Below are 15905 nucleotides of genomic sequence, written 5' to 3'. Positions count from 1 at the left end.
TTAAGAACCGGCCCGAGCTAAGGTCCTACCACGATCTCACAAGTCAGTGCTCGAGTTCCACTACATCCTTACTATTCCTGGATGTATAGCACAGCCTATATTGCCCCCTGCAACAGTATTTGGCATTCGGGTGTCAAAATTATTGCCAATGTTCACGAAAGATTCCCCGATCAGACATCTCCCTTCACACCTCGGACAGCATTCGCCAATTTTTTGAAATTGAACATATGATAGAAAAGCCAATCCTGTTGAGTGGGCGTTAGCTATGAGATCGACGGATTGCAAGGGATCCTACCCAGAATGTGCGCGGCAGCAACATGTCGCACCACCGCACAATTCCCGTCTGCGCGCCGTACCACACCCAAGCTGCTGGCGAGGGCTTGAGCAGTTGGTCGACCACACCCCGGGCATACTGTTCCGGGGTAATGGTTTCTGCAGATAAAGTATATGAGCAAGTGATGGAGAGAAAACCGGGGTCTTGTGAAACCTACTGGGTGTACGATAAATGTGCTTCTGAAAGTCTTCCGCTAGAACACTATAGATTGACTCTGCAATGTCGGAGTCAGTGGTAAGTTTAGGCGCGAAGCAGGACTTCGAAACCTACCTTCTGGGAGCTTTCGCTGGTTGGAACGATCAGTGCGCAAGACATTGGTCGAGACTTCTCCCGATATGATATTCACAACTCGGACACCGAAAGGCTTGAGTTCCGCGCGCAGGGTATTGCCGTAATGATGAAGCGCTGCTTTGCTGGCGTTATAGCTGGCTGGGTTGGAGTTAAATCTCAGTAAGCTACAGGATTAGTTGAAGAAATGGAGCGCACCTCCATAGACGTAGGGCACAATTCCCCCGACCGAACCGATGTTGACAACGAGGCCTTTGGCTTGCACAAGAAGAGGATGGAGATGATGGACCATGCGCATTGGCCCGAAGACGTTCACCCGGAACATCTTTTCAACTTCGTCAACCTGGGTATCAGTTGCTGTCATCGTATAACCTGCTCGGCGCTTCCGTCAGTTGGAGCCACTCTATCGGGCTTCTAACCAGGTAATGACTTACATATTCCTGCGTTGTTGATGAGGATGGAAAGGCGCCCATCAAGTCGTTTCTCCACTAGTCTCTTCAAGGCAGTTACGTCTTCTTCACTGGTAACATCGCACCGTACCACCTCAATGTCGAGGGCTTCGAGATGGCTGGGGTCTTCAAAGGACAGGAGTGTCGAGATGACGTGGAACCCTGGCAATCGTCAGGATGCTATCTCTACTCATGCAAGAATCATGCGTGTGTCTAACCTCGACGTTTCAATTCGACAGACAGCGCGTGGCCGATACCTCCACTTCCACATCCTGTAATTACTGCACCTTTAATATGGTTCATCCTTTCGTAGAAAACTGGTATCAAAGCAATAGGGCGTGTGTCGAGCGAGGAACGTCCACAGAAGAGTCACTCAAACGGGTGCAACCATTGATCGAGGTAGGTAAAGAAAGAAGTGGCCATCATCGCACAAGACTATCATCCAACGTAATAGCCATCTACCTCCGGAGCATGAGAGACCGACACTCATAGCCCTATAGTATTTCGGGGCTTTCCCAAAGGAGCTCCTCCGTCAGCCCTCCCGGTCTATCCACTGTCGTTACGGGGCACCATCATATATGGCCATGATGAAGGAGATCCAATCGACATTTGAATTTCAACATTTTGTATGATTCCGGCATTTAGCAGACTTTTCATTGTCCAAGACTCTCTACAATGGCTCCATCTAGCTCCTCAATCCCCTCTTCCGTTCCTTCGTCCCCTTCTGTCTTCACTGCAAATGGCACAGGCCCACATAGAGATACCGCTCGTGGCCAGCATGAACCAATTGCAATCGTTGGAATGGGTTCGAACTCCCCCTTACCTCGGTCTACATAACATTTCTGTGCTAAGCTAAAGCTTTGCTAGGCTGTCGCTTGCCCGGTGACGTGAATTCGCCTTCCCGTCTCTGGGACTTTCTAAAGGAGGGAAAATCAGGACAATGCAAGATCCCTTCAAGTCGATTCAACGTTGATGCTTTCTACCACCCCAAAGGTGTGGATCGACCTGGATCCATGCACACCACGGGTGGTTATTTTCTGCAGGAGGATCCTCGCGCCTTCGACCCGGACTTCTTCGGCATCAGCCCTATCGAGGCGACCTACATGGACCCGCAGCAACGAAAGCTGCTGGAAGTCGTGTTCGAGGCGTTTGAGAGTGCCGGGGCCAGTCTCGATGAAGTGTCGGGCTCTAACGTAGGATGTTACGTCGGCAACTTCACCGTTGACTTTCAGGTGATGCAGACGAGGGACCCTGAGTATTTGCATCGGTATAGTGCGACGGGTATGGGGACGACGATTCTTGCGAATCGCATCAGTCATACCTTTAACTTGAAGGGGCCGAGGTATGTATTTTCCCATGCAGCTACCAAAGGGAGATTGAGCCCTTGCGCTGATTCATATGGAATGCAGTTTCGTTCTCGATACCGCCTGCTCATCGTCTCTGTACTGCCTGCATGTAGCCTGCGCCGCCCTGGAGAATGGCGAGTGCGACAGTGCCGTTGTGGCGGGTGCGAATCTGATTCAGTCGCCTGAACAACATCTCGGGACAATGAAGGCCGGCGTGCTGTCAGGCACTTCGACGTGTCACACCTTCTCCGACGAGGCAGACGGATATGGGAGAGCAGAGGGCATTGGGTGTATCTACTTGAAACGTCTTTCCGATGCCATCAAGGATAATGACCCCATCCGAGCCATTATCCGGGGAACTGCTGTCAATTCGTACGTTCTACCTTTCAATCTATCAATAAACGGAACCCAGCTAACATGAGAATAGAAATGGTCGGACATCAGGAATCACCCTGCCCTCTGCAGAGGGTCAAGAAGCCGTGATCCGCAAAGCGTACGAGAAGGCAGCCATCGATTTCTCCCAGACAATGTACGTCGAATGCCACGGTACAGGAACGCCCGTAGGCGATCCCATCGAGGCCGAAGGATTATCGAAAATCTTCCACAGCCGGACTGGTCAGCCATTGCTCATCGGGTCTGTTAAATCCAATCTTGGCCACAGCGAAGCAGCAAGTGGTATCTCTGGCATCATCAAAACGGTGCTCGCCCTGGAACATGAGAGCATCCCGGCGTCTATCGGAGTCAACCAGATCAACCCCAAGATCAAATGTGAGGAGTGGAATATCGACATTGTGAAGAAGATGACTCCCTGGCCTTCGACTGAGACCTCTTCGACACGCCGAGCCGGCGTGAACTCCTTCGGCTACGGCGGTGCCAACGCCCATGCTATCATTGAATCTGCCGGGCCCTACGCCATCCCAATGCAGCAACAGGATCGTCTCAATGATATTGCACGTTCCAAAGTCCTCATTCCCATCTCGGCAGGTTCCGAGGCGTCTTTGATCACCCGGGTTGACCAGCTGCACCAGTATGTGCTGTCCCAGCATCCAGACTTGACCAATTTTCTCTACACCCTGGGTTCGCGCCGGTCGCATTTGCCCCATCGGGCATTCCTGGTCTCCGATACGAGTCTCATAAATGGCCTTGTCAGCGAGGACCTCGTCACCGGCCGTCCCAGTTCTTCAGCTAACGGTCAGTACGCATTTGTGTTCACCGGCCAAGGGGCACAGTGGCCGCAAATGGGAAAGCACCTGATCGAAGAGTATCCCGAGTTTTCGAACGCCATTTCCGAGATGGACGGCATTCTCCAGAGCCTTGACCATCCTCCCCAATGGCATCTGAAGGAGGCGCTAGTAGCGTCAGCGGAGAGTAGCAATATCCAACACGTGAGCCAGTCGCAGCCGGCATGCACCGCAGTCCAAGTCGCTTTGGTGTGTCTCCTAGACTCCTGGGGCATTCGGCCTGCGGCAGTCGTTGGTCATTCATCCGGTGAGATTGCGGCGGCTTTTGCGGCCGGTCGCCTGTCGCTGGGAGAAGCCATCACGGCTGCCTACTATCGCGGATACGCGGTTGCACTTGATACGGGAGATGGAGCCATGGCGGCTGTCGGGCTTTCGAGATCTGAGGCTGATGCCGCCATCAAAGAGATGTCATTAGGCGACAAGGCCAACGTCGCCTGTGTGAACTCGCCGGAGAGTGTGACTGTTTCTGGCGACAGGGACGCTGTAGAAAAATTGGTGGCGACTCTCGCTGCCCGAGGTACATTTGCACGAACACTGAAGACAGGCGGTCGTGCTTATCACTCCCACCATATGGCGCGGATCGGCCAGAACTATGAGGGCCTTCTACAATCTGCATTGGAGAAGTTGGAACCGTCAGTACAGCTTGACGCAGGCAATGTTACCTGGGTTTCAACCGTTACAGGCCAGTTGAGCGAGGGCACACCCAACGCGGCATACTGGCGATCCAACTTAGAGAGCCCCGTTCTCTTCAGCGATGGTGTAGAGAAGATGACAGAGATTGACAAGTATCACTTCATTGAACTGGGCCCTCATTCGGCCCTGGAGATGCCCATCAAGCAGATCAAGAAGAAGCTTGCCTTGTCCGATGACCACTTCCCGTATGCCTCCGCTCTCTCGCGAGGCAAGAATGAAGTCACCACCATCCTCAGAATGGTCGGCCAGTTGTACCTCCGCGGAGAATCCGTCTGCTGGAGCAAAGTCAACGGCCTCCAGTCGGACTGCTCGGTCTTGCCTGATCTACCTCCATACCCGTGGACTTATGACGCCGCGCTGTGGCACGAATGTCGCACCAGCATCGAGTTCCGCACGCGCAAGTATCCCAGACATGAGCTTCTGGGCTCGCAGATTCCCGGCGGAAATGGTCTGGAAGCGCAATGGCGCAATGTCATCCGCGTCGCCGATATCCCCTGGCTAGACAGCCACAAGCTGCAGAACACAATTGTCTTCCCTGGAGCCGGATATGTCTCCATGGCAGTGGAGGGAATGCGACAGATTGCGGGGTTTGCCACCTCTAACCCTGCCAACTACGAGCTACAGAATGTGAATATCCTGGCTGCCCTGGCCCTCACTGACTCACCCACGACCGAAGTCGAGCTGTTTACAACCATCCGGCCAACCCCGATCACGTCGGCCAGCAACTCGAAATACTGGTACGACTTCTCCATTGTCTCGTACGACCAGGGTGATTCCACAACTCGGGCCACGGGTCGAGTCCGCATCAACCCCGAGGCCCCGTCCCTCGTACAGAACGTTCAGATCAACCCTGCTATGTTGGAGAGCACTCAGCCCAGGGTGTGGTACGAGAATCTCATCAAGGTCGGGCTGAACTTCGGACCGGCATTTCAGTCAATCCAGCGGTTTGATGTCTCGCGCATGCGGACCGATCTTGTCTGCAAGGCTCAAGTCCCCCTCCTGCAAGACTACGTCTCCGAAGGGTTAGACGTTGAGTACCCCATCCACCCAATCACCATCGATGCCATGCTCCAGACGGCCATCGTGGCGACGACGGGAGGCCGCGTCCGCGAACTGCGGGCCAAGGTGCCTGTCAGCTTTGATTCCATCCACCTTCACGCCCCTGAGCCGTCAGACGCGGCCACCAAATCCTGGGCGATTGATTCCGTCGCGCGCGTGGTAGGCTTCGGCACCTCTGAGATCGATGCCGAACTGAGCACCAGTGACGGGCAAGTGGCAGCCAGGATCGCCAATGTCAAGCTCTCGCCGTATCAGACAGGACAGGGCGCCGACGCAGGCGAACAGCGTCATCCGATGCTGCGCGTGTTGTGGAAGCCGGATGTGTATGGACTGGGGTTGATGCCGGAAGATCATTTCCGGAAGTATTTAAGCAAGTTTTTCAATGAATCAACTTCACCGGTTCGCGACGAAGGCCTCCTCAAGATGGGAGCTACGCTGGACCTGTTGTCCCACAAGAATCCGTCCATGCGGGTGTTGGAACTCGGCAATCAGAATCACCTCATCACTAACGCCACCCTCGATCTGTTGCACGGAGGAGATTCTTTCCCACGAGTTCTGGAATTCACATCGGGATTGATTAAGGATGACGGTGTCCTTCACGGTACAAAACTGGATCTCGGAAAGCGTCTAGACGGCGCATTGGAACACCACGCGGCCATAGAAGGTTCGAAATATGACTTGATCATTTTGCCCGCTAGAGAACAGACGGATATCTATCTGGCCACTAAGCTCTCGATCATCAAGGACCTGGTCGCCGAGGACGGATGTTTGTTGTGCTTGTCACCTTCTACTGCACGGCTGCATGCCGCGGAGAATGGCTTCCAGGCCATTGAATGCATTCTCGAATACGGGGGAGGTCGTGTGTTCCTCGCTAAGCCAGTCGCCGATCCGGCGACATCAGTTGTTCAGCAATCTCCAGTGTATGTTGTTGATCGCAACACAAGCACCGCATTAGGCGAGTCCATCGTCGCGGAACTACACGAAACCTACGGCCCGGAGAGTTGCGAGCATGTCTACCTCGATGATCTCGTTGACGGGATGATCCCCACAGGAGCAACAATCATCAGCCTTATTGAGTCCGAAAACCCGGTCCTCTCGACCAGCACTGAATCCGAGCTGCGCAGGATCAAACTAATGACCGACAACGCGGAAACGCTGCTGTGGGTGACGGCAGGAGACTCGCTGAACGGGGCCCAGCCTGAGTTTGCCCTGGTCTCCGGTCTGGCGCGGGCCGTCATGATGGAACATCCTTCGCTGAAATTCTACACCTTTGATGTCGACAATACAACATCAAAGACCCCCGTCACAGCCAAGAACATCCTGTCTATCCTCCACTCTAGTGAGTTTCCCAGAGACTACGAATATATTCAGAACGACGGACTGGTGCACGTCAGCCGATTCTTGCCCGACGACCATCTGAACGTCACATTCCGGCAGCGCCAGGGCCACGAGATGGTGCAAACCACCCTGCAGCAGGCTCGGCCGGCGAAGTTGCAGATACTCGAACCGGGCAACTTTGACAGCCTGTTTTACGATCAGATGCGCCCCTTGCCGGCTACGTTGGAAGACCCCTACAGTGTCCAGGTCGGGCTACGGACCGTGGGAGTAAATGCTAAAGATTTTTACGTGCTCGGCGGCAAGACAGAGACCAAAGATGCCACTTGCGCCTTGGAGTTCTGCGGTGTTGTTGAGAATGTTGGGGCTGCGGTGACCCGCGTAGCGGTAGGCGATCGTGTCGTCGTGATGGCTCCTAATCACTTCCGCACCTCGGAGGTCGTGCCGGAGTGGAGTTGTCAGAAACTGGAGGAGAATGAGTCTTTTGAGTTCATGTGCACATTACCAGTAGTATATGCGACTGCCATATACGCTTTGCACGACCGAGCTCGGATTCAACCGGGCGAGACCGTCCTGATTCACTCCGCCGCAGGAGGCGTGGGTATTGCGGCGATTCAAATCGCTCAGGAAGCTCAGGCTGAGGTAAGTCTCCGATCCCCTAAAACCCTAAATTTGGTTCCATATTACAGTCTGCTGAGTACCAATCCTGGTCCAGATCTTCGCTACCGTTTCCAGTGAAGACAAGAAGAACTACCTCGTGGAAACCCTCGGCCTATCCGAAGACCACATCTTCAGCTCGCGCGACACTTCCTTCTATGAGGGCATCATGCGGGCCACCCAGAACCGCGGCGTTGACGTTGTCCTGAACAGCCTCGTTGGCGATCTCCTGCACGCGAGCTGGAAATGCTGCGCTTCGTTCGGGCGGTTCATCGAGATCGGGAAGCGCGACCTGATTGACTGCGGAAAGCTGGAGATGGACGGCTTCCTGCGCAACACGACCTACACGGCTTTCGATCTCAGTAACATGTTCTATAACCCGAGTGACGCCTACCACAAGCGCTGGGCATCCCTTCTCGAAGATGTCCTCTCGCGCTACCGCGCCGGCACGATCGGGCGCGCCAACCCGATCACTACCTTCGACGTCGCCGATGCCACCAAGGCCTTCCGCTACTTCTCCTCGCGCAATCGCATGGGCAAAGTCGTCATCACGCTGGAGAACCCCCAGGCACAGGTTGCGCTGCGCCCGCAGAAGCACCGCACTACCTTCAGCGCCAACAAGAGCTACGTGATGATCGGCTGCCTGGGAGGTCTGGGCCGGGCAATGACCAAATGGATGATGACGCGCGGAGCGCGACGCTTTGTCTTCCTGGGGCGGTCTGGCACCGACAAGCCCAGTGCGCAGGCCCTCATCCACGACCTGGAGACACAGGGCGCGGTATGCGTCGTGGTGCGCGGGGACGTGTGCTCCCGCGCGGACGTTGACCAAGTCGTTGCGGCCGCACCGGGCCCCATTGGCGGTGTCGTCCAGGCCGCGATGGGCCTCCATGAAGCGCTCTTCACGACCATGTCAAACGCAGCGTGGCACACGGGAATCGACCCTAAGGTGCAGGGCACCCTCAACCTTCACCGTGCGCTAGAGGGCCACGACGCGGCGTTGGAGTTCTTCCTCATGACCAGCTCCATTTCCGGCAGCGTTGGCACGGCCACGGAATCCAACTACTGCGCGGGCAACCACTTTCTGGACATGTTCGCCCGGTATCGCCGCGCGCTGGGCAAACCGGCGGTAGCTCTGGGACTAGGTATGATCTCCGAGGTGGGCTACTTGCATGAAAACCCAGAGATTGAGGCACTGTTGCTTCGGAAAGGAATCCAGGCGATCAATGAGGATGAGATGATCCAGGTGATTGATATTGCCCTGTCGGAGACGCAGATCGTGCCCCATTCCTATGATGAGCGGGCGCACGCTCATATCCTGACTGGGTTGGAGCCGTTTGGGTTGAAGGAGCTACGCAAGAAGGGATTCGAAGGGACGAATCCGACGTTGAATGACCCCCGGGCAATTCTCCTCAGTCGGGCGCTGGATGGTGAGGGCGATATGGCGCTCAAGAATCAGGCGGGCAAGTTGCCGATGGAGGTCGCGGCCGCGGTGGAGGAAGGGGCGAGTCTGCGTGCAGCCATAGAGGACCATGTCGCGCGCAGGTTCAGTAATCTTGTCCTGATGCCGCTGGCGAAGTTGGATGCGGGCAAGCCGTTGGCGGCGTATGGAATGGATAGTATGATCGCTGCGGAGTTCCGGTCGTGGTTCTTCCAGGCGTTCAAGACGGACATTCCCTTCCTGGAGCTGTTGAGTAAGACGGTGACGTTGGACAGTTTGAGTGAGATGGTGTTGGTGGATGTAGAGACTGACGCATAGGCTTGGACCATACTATACATTTGATATGATAGAATATTAGGATTTGACTAGACAAACAGGAAAGACTACCTAGACCTGCAATGGTTGCTCTTGCCTTCCGGAGAATGAAAACAAGTAGTAGTATTGTAATACTGCATTCTAGTAACGTATTCGACTAATGCTCTTATGCCATCTTGCAAGATAACAATATATATCTAATACTACAGCCACCGATCATGACACATTAGCATTACGCTCACTACCGGGCTTTAGACTTGGTCTGCAATGTATACGCCAGTCCTTGACAGCGCTTCTGCAACACCGAGAAAGTATCATGATGGGTCCTCCACCCACAACCATCAATTATTGGCCCCAATAACCGCAGCAGGCTCACCATCGAGGCCACCCGCGTGGTCAACAAGCTACAAGTCATGTTGATATCATCCTCATCATCCAACAATACTGGCACATCGCCAAACGGCAAATTGGCCAGTTGCACAATCTCCCCAAGCTGATCCATTTCCGAGCGCGCCTCGGATGCATTGACGAAACTGCTTCCGGTCGACGAGGAGGTCATACTCCTACTTCGCAATCGCCTCTGGTGCGAGTCGTGAAAGGTCTCAAAACAGGTCAGACACTGGTCGCAGACAGAACAGAGCAACATCACGAACAGTGGCTCACGCTTGCACGAGGAGCATCCGATGAGCCGATGGCACTGATTTAGGGCCAACTTGCAGGCTTTAAGGATCAGATGAGCCATTTCGCGCGAAAGGCCCGCGCTGGCACCACATTGGGCACGCCACTGCACGGCGCGGATACTTTCGTAGAGGGTCAGAGTAGACTGGAGACATGTGCACGAGGGCATGTGCAGATTTGCGATGCTCGGGCTACTGGCTAATTGGGATATCCCCGGTATCCCTAGACGGGATGTTGAAGAAGAGAGACGTGGCATGGCGGGACTAGGGTTGGGAGGATACGACGGGTTCACGAGCTCCGCCGTACTGGAAGCGGCCAGCTGTGAAAGGAAGAGCAAGTCCTGGTTGACGTCGTTGCTGGCAAAGTCTGTATGGCCGAAGTCAGGTAGCAGGCTGGATAAATCATCATCGGGTGTCATGGGTATGTCTGAAAGCTGCACTTCGGCCCCTAACTCTGTTGCTGGCTCGTGCATGCTGGTCAAGATCTCGGGGTCCAATCCGTCTTCGCCCAGGTCCGATGTGGCATGAGGAGTGCCTCCATTCAAACTACCGGGCCCCTCACTCCTTCTTCCACCTTGCTCTTTCTCTTCTCTGTACCTAATGCGGGCTTGCGCTGCTTCCGATGTATGACTTGCTCTTCTCGAACCGTCCGAATTCTTCGGTGCAGCAGAAGCGGAGGAGTGATCTGTCGAATCTTCGACCTCTCCGTTGTTCTTGTTGTTATTCAAGCTGGCCCCTCGAGGACGTCGACCTCGATGAGGGTTAGCTTCTTGGTACTCGCAAGGAAGTCCTCGATCGAGACACCGCTGACATCCCGTTCGCTCTCCGGTGCATTTCAGCTACACTGGGAGGTCAATTATTTACTCATAGGGCATGGTGACATCGTTTGCTCATTATTCTAATGGTATCTTGGCTGCTGGAGTGTCATACCTTCTTTGTGCGACACGCCAAACATGCCAAGTGCTTCAACTCGCGATCGCTCTCAAACGGTGGTCTAATCACATGGGAGATAAATGGCTCCGATTCCGATTGAGTCGATACTAATGTCCCGAACATCCTGAAATTCGAACTAATGAACCTGTGCGGATACTCTCTTTGTCGTCTCTATATAAATCGCCAGCGAAATGTACAGAATACTGGACTTGGGAGGCCTCTCACCACCCACCAACGTCAAGTTCCAGCATGCCGTACATAAGCATCCTTTAGCAGCAATCCAACACAATCTTCTCCGCACGAAGGAACAGGTGTCTCCGGTGTCGCAACAAGCCACGCTGAGGACCTCGCCTCGCTCTCACCTCAGCGCTAATGCGATGTGTCCACGTTCTAAGCGCCGTGGCGGCGAATGGCCGGTCCACAAATTGAGTGAAGCAATTACCTGAAAGAGGAGAGGAGCAGACTGAAGGCGCAAGGATCTTTAACCCTGCCATCTGTTTGTGGTAAGCCAGAGCGAACGGGCCGAGCCAAAGAAAGAAACATCCGGGGAGAATAAGCAGAGGAAGAGGCAGTGGTGCGCAAGGGGGGATTGTCATGGTGGAAACGCCCGGAATCCATCAAACGCAAAAGGATTCAATCCTGGCCAAAGGATTTCCAGAAGCTTTTATCATCGATAACCCTTATTGTCCTGTTCGGATAATAAACGGGTCGATGAGTCAGATTAGCCGGTCGATCAGGGAGCTACTACGGTGGATATACTGATAAGTCCTGGTCTGATTATCCGGTCTGGACAATTGGAGCTGACGTTGGGAGTGATTCTCCGACGGATTCGGACAACCGGACCTTTGGATCCTGGGGCTCTTAATCCATCTATTAATGGCTGATGACGAGTAGCCCGCGATCGACGTACAGCCCAGCTGCAGCTTATCCGCCCATCGGTTTCCCCCATTTCGGATGGCCCGAGCGAGAGCTACCGAGGAATGGGATAAAGCCTCTAGACCAAAGCAATAATATGACAAGGATAGAAGACAGGATAGGCAAATAACCCTCACTTAACATTGTAGTAGCAATGATGATCAGCATGGAAGACGGACACGTCGCCAGCACCATAGCCGGCCTGGCCTCGCTCCTACCGGGATCGTTCAAAGATTGGGCTATTTTCCTAACATTATTGGTAGGTGCATTGCCTAATGTCATGATCTGACGGCTAACTCGATCAGGGTATTGCCCTCCCCTGTCTTTGGGTTGTGTATTCTCTCACGTTGCACCCATTGGCAAAGTTTCCCGGACCAAAATGGGCGGCAATAAGCCAGGTGGGTTGTACATGCTCTGCGCTTGAGTGATGCAAATTCTGATGTGGAAAAAGGTATTCTACTGTCGCATGTCAATGAGTGGGAAAATACATCTCCAATTAGAGGAACTGCATCGTCAGTATGGTATGTTTGTTTTTACTTCATGTCACTGCCGACATTCCGATAAGGTATGGAGACCCGATGCTAATTGCGGAATAATGAACAGGGGACGTAGTCCGAATCGCTCCTAACGAACTGTCTTTCGCCACGGCATCAGCCTGGAAAGACATCTATAACACCACTGGCAGCGGCACATTCATCAAATCTACTTTCTACAAAGTGGCCAATTTCGAAGCGTCCGATATCATTGGCGAATCGGACATCAACGAACACGCGCGGATGCGCAGACTCTGGGCGTTCGGGTTCTCAGCTAAGGCCTTGATCGCGCACGAGGAGCTTGAGCAGCGATATGTGGATCTGCTGATCAACCAGATTCAAAAGTTCGGAAGCAGTCCGCAGGGCATGAACGTCGTGGATTGGTTCAATTACCTCACGTTTGATATCATCGGAGAGCTGGTCTTTGGAGAGTCCTTTGGGGCTACGGAGAAGGGGACTTCGGCGTTCTGGATCAGTGTTATACTGGGGAATATGCAGGCGGGGGCGATCATTGATGTCTTGAGACGGTTTGGCATGGTGTTGGGGTTTAAGAAGGTCTTCGAACTTCTGCCGTTCGAGAAGATCAAGGACATGAACCGGCATACTCAGGTTACAAGAGAAATGGCTGCAAGGTAGGCCTTCATTGTGTGTGTTTACTGTGTTTGTGAGAGACCATTGCTAATTAGCGCACACATGCACGGGCAGACGTCTGGCGCGTCCCAAAGATGATTCGCGAACTGACTTTCTTTCTGCTATGCTGGAGAATGCTGGTCAGGGAGTAATATCGACTGAAGAGGTCGCAGCACAAGGGCAGAATCTGGTGTGAGTGTTGACTATTTCTTCGGCTACAGCGCATGGAACTGACGGAATTAGTATTGCTGGAAGTGAAACTACCGCGACGACTCTTTCGGCAGCTACGTATTTTATCCTTAAGCATCCCGAGGTCTACGCCAAAATGCGGGACGAAATTCGCTCGCGGTTCAAAGATTATAGTGAGATCACTTCCAGTTCTGTCGGCCAGCTGCCCTACTTTCACGCCGTCCTCAACGAAACAATGAGACTCTACCCCCCGGTGCCTTTTGGACCACCGCGGATCTCTCCCGGGGCCTATGTGGATGGCCACTATGTCCCTAAGAAGGTCAGTGCTAGCGTGGATCAGCAAATCAAGCATTTCTGACATTCATTTAACAGACAGAGGTCTCGGTTCACGCATGGACCACTAACCGCGACGCCCGATATTTCAGTGACCCTACGAAATTCGATCCCGAAAGATGGTTAGATCCTAACATGGACGATAAGTCAGCCTTCTTCCCATTCTTGCTGGGCCCGCGAGTTTGCTTGGGACGGAAGTGAGTGCTCTCCTAATGTTATGGCATTCTCACCTGTGCTGACAAGTGGATAGCCTGGCGTTCATTGAACTGCGGCTGGTACTAGCCAAAGTTCACTTCATGTTCGACTGCGAGCTGATCAATAAAGATGTTGATCTCGAACGGGAGTCATTGAACTATATTCTCTGGCAGAAGCCGGACATTAATGTCCGATTCGTGCCGAGACAAACTTGATGATAGCGTAGTATGCCGTGATCAGAGTTACACGAATGTGTGCGAAGCTGGACATTTTTCCATAGATTAGCGGAAGAGAGGGAGGGTGCCCGCTTCCGCTTCGATTCGACTGTCCGGGACTTCTGTTCGTGGCCTCGGGCGATTTAATTAGCGGATGTCCATTCGCTCATTTCCCTTTCAGGCTCTCCGAGGGATGATCTCGGGGTACAGCCCCATAGAAACAACAATATATATATACCAATAGACGGCAGCACTGCATAGTAATATCCTTCAACAACTCAGAAATATAAAGTACCCTTTGGTTTCTTAATATTGCTACACCAAACAAGATGTCTTCGTCTCACTCAACTACCTTCACAACTTTCTACAACACCATCAACGGAACCCTCCGTACCTCAAACACCACCTACACCTCAACCAACCCAGCAACAGGCACCACCCTTCATGAAGCCCCAGTAGCCAGCTCAGCGGATCTCGACGAAGCCGTCATCGCAGCCAATGACGCCTTCCTCACCTGGAAAAGCACCACCTGGAAACACCGGAGCGAGCTCCTAACAAAGCTATCTGCCCTGATTGCGGAAAATGCGCCGTCATTAACGGAATTGTTGATCGCTGAGACAGGAAAGCCGGTATGCATGATACCGAACCCATATCAAACATGTTCTAACACACATGAAGACGTTCTTAGCGCAAGCAGAAATCCAGATAGCTCAAGACACTCTGCTGCATTTCTCTTCACTTCAGCCCGTTGAACATACCGTGCTAGATGAAAATATCTCAAAGGTAGTACATACGACCTTTGAGCCGATCGGTGTGGTGGGGGCTATTTGTCCTTGGAATTGTATATTTTCCCCTTTTGCCCCCTCCCCTCCACTTAATATTCCACTGATATGATATGCTAATTATGATAGTCCCCATCGCCATGCCCATGAACAAACTCGGACCCGCCATCCAAGCCGGAAACAGCATAATTCTCAAACCCTCCCCATTCACACCCTACACGCTTCCCAAGATATGTGAAATCGCCCAACAGCTCTTCCCACCGGGAGTTATCCAATGTCTTGGCAGCAGTGACGACGAGTCGCACAATCTAGGAAGCTTAATGACGCAGCACCCGGGGATTGGGAAAATCTCGCTAACGGGGTCTGTGAGCACGGGGAAGAAAGTGATGGCTGCGTGTGCGGGGACGTTGAAGCGCGTGACGTTGGAATTAGGTGGGAATGATGCGTGTATTGTGTGTCCTGATGTGAAGGATATTGAGCATGTAGCGGGGGAGATAGTGCTCAGTGCGTTTTTGAATACGGGGCAGGTGTGTGTGGCTACGAAGAGGGTTTATATTCATGAGGATGTTTATAGAGTGGTGAGAGATGCGATTGTTAAGAAGGTCGGAGAGACGAAGGTTGGTGATGGTGCGGCTGAGGAAGGGGTCATGGTTGGACCGGTGCAGAATCGGATGCAGTTTGAGAAGGTTAAGGGGTTGGTTGATGAGGTGAAGGAATTGGGGTATGATGTTTTGACGGGTGGGGAGAATCATGGCCTTGAGGGAGTAGATGAAGGCAAAAAGGAGGGGGGTTATTTTCTTCCCTTGATGGTGGTGGATAATCCCCCGAGGGAGTCGAGACTTGTCCGTGAGGAGCAGTTTGTCAGTGTCCCCTCTCCTCTCTCCCGAATTATTAAATGTCTAACGATGGAACAGGGCCCCATCCTCCCCCTTCTGCGATGGAGCTCAGAATCAGATGTCATCCACTCGGCCAATGATACCCCTACTGGACTGAGCGCGAGTGTCTGGTCCAGTGATATGGCGAGGGCTCGGCGAATCGCCGCCCAGTTGGATGTGGGTAGTGTCTACATTAACAGTACGCAGAAGCCGAGCTTTCAGGGTTTGTTTGGAGGACATAAGGAGAGCGGAATTGGGGTGGAGTTTGGGCAGGCTGGGTTGTTGCAGTATTGCAACGCGAAGTCGACGTATATTTGTTTTTAGGGCTCTGATTTGATGATGTTTACTACAGTACTTGTGGACGATCCTTAGTAAAGGGTGAACATTTATAAAGGTTTATTGTAAAGTATGAGGTGACTCTTGTAGCTTGTGCTTGAGGTGGCAAGCAGGGTGAGGTGTAAGCTCTCGGGAAC

General features: G+C 53.1%; 5 protein-coding genes across 5 annotated transcripts; 3 read left to right on the top strand and 2 right to left on the bottom strand.

Annotated features, from left to right (window-relative positions):
* Nucleotides 1–170: 170 nt before the first annotated feature.
* Nucleotides 171–1374, bottom strand: BO79DRAFT_225729 (SDR family oxidoreductase; the record flags this gene model as incomplete). Its single annotated transcript, XM_025683752.1, has 7 exons — nt 171–245; nt 296–432; nt 492–548; nt 605–763; nt 821–994; nt 1057–1233; nt 1290–1374. The coding sequence occupies 7 exons, from the start codon at nt 1372–1374 to the stop codon at nt 171–173; spliced, it is 864 nt and encodes a 287-aa protein (XP_025542754.1).
* Nucleotides 1375–1746: 372 nt separating this feature from the next.
* On the top strand, nt 1747–9158 carry BO79DRAFT_278619 (type I polyketide synthase; the record flags this gene model as incomplete). Its single annotated transcript, XM_025687920.1, has 5 exons — nt 1747–1876; nt 1939–2413; nt 2481–2789; nt 2845–7387; nt 7461–9158. The coding sequence occupies 5 exons, from the start codon at nt 1747–1749 to the stop codon at nt 9156–9158; spliced, it is 7155 nt and encodes a 2384-aa protein (XP_025542753.1).
* Nucleotides 9159–9396: 238 nt separating this feature from the next.
* Nucleotides 9397–10305, bottom strand: BO79DRAFT_225726 (uncharacterized protein; the record flags this gene model as incomplete). The annotated part of the gene is made up of 1 exon (XM_025683751.1): nt 9397–10305. The coding sequence occupies one exon, from the start codon at nt 10303–10305 to the stop codon at nt 9397–9399; it is 909 nt and encodes a 302-aa protein (XP_025542752.1).
* A 1529-nt stretch (nt 10306–11834) lies between these two features.
* Nucleotides 11835–13775, top strand: BO79DRAFT_189760 (cytochrome P450; the record flags this gene model as incomplete). The annotated part of the gene is made up of 8 exons (XM_025680687.1): nt 11835–11939; nt 11986–12078; nt 12132–12201; nt 12284–12845; nt 12919–13035; nt 13087–13351; nt 13405–13562; nt 13616–13775. The coding sequence occupies 8 exons, from the start codon at nt 11835–11837 to the stop codon at nt 13773–13775; spliced, it is 1530 nt and encodes a 509-aa protein (XP_025542751.1).
* Nucleotides 13776–14697: 922 nt separating this feature from the next.
* BO79DRAFT_225724 (aldehyde dehydrogenase) lies at nt 14698–15756 on the top strand (the record flags this gene model as incomplete). The annotated part of the gene is made up of 2 exons (XM_025683750.1): nt 14698–15321; nt 15472–15756. 2 exons carry the CDS (start codon nt 14698–14700, stop codon nt 15754–15756), a joined length of 909 nt encoding a protein of 302 aa, XP_025542750.1.
* Between the last annotated feature and the right edge of the window lie 149 nt (nt 15757–15905).

This window comes from Aspergillus costaricaensis (genome assembly GCF_003184835.1).
Source record: "Aspergillus costaricaensis CBS 115574 unplaced genomic scaffold BO79scaffold_6, whole genome shotgun sequence".
Classification (NCBI taxonomy): Eukaryota; Fungi; Ascomycota; class Eurotiomycetes; order Eurotiales; family Aspergillaceae; genus Aspergillus; species Aspergillus costaricensis.
The sequence above is the reverse complement of the archived record's forward strand: the minus strand, read 5'-3'. Positions and strand labels throughout refer to the sequence as shown.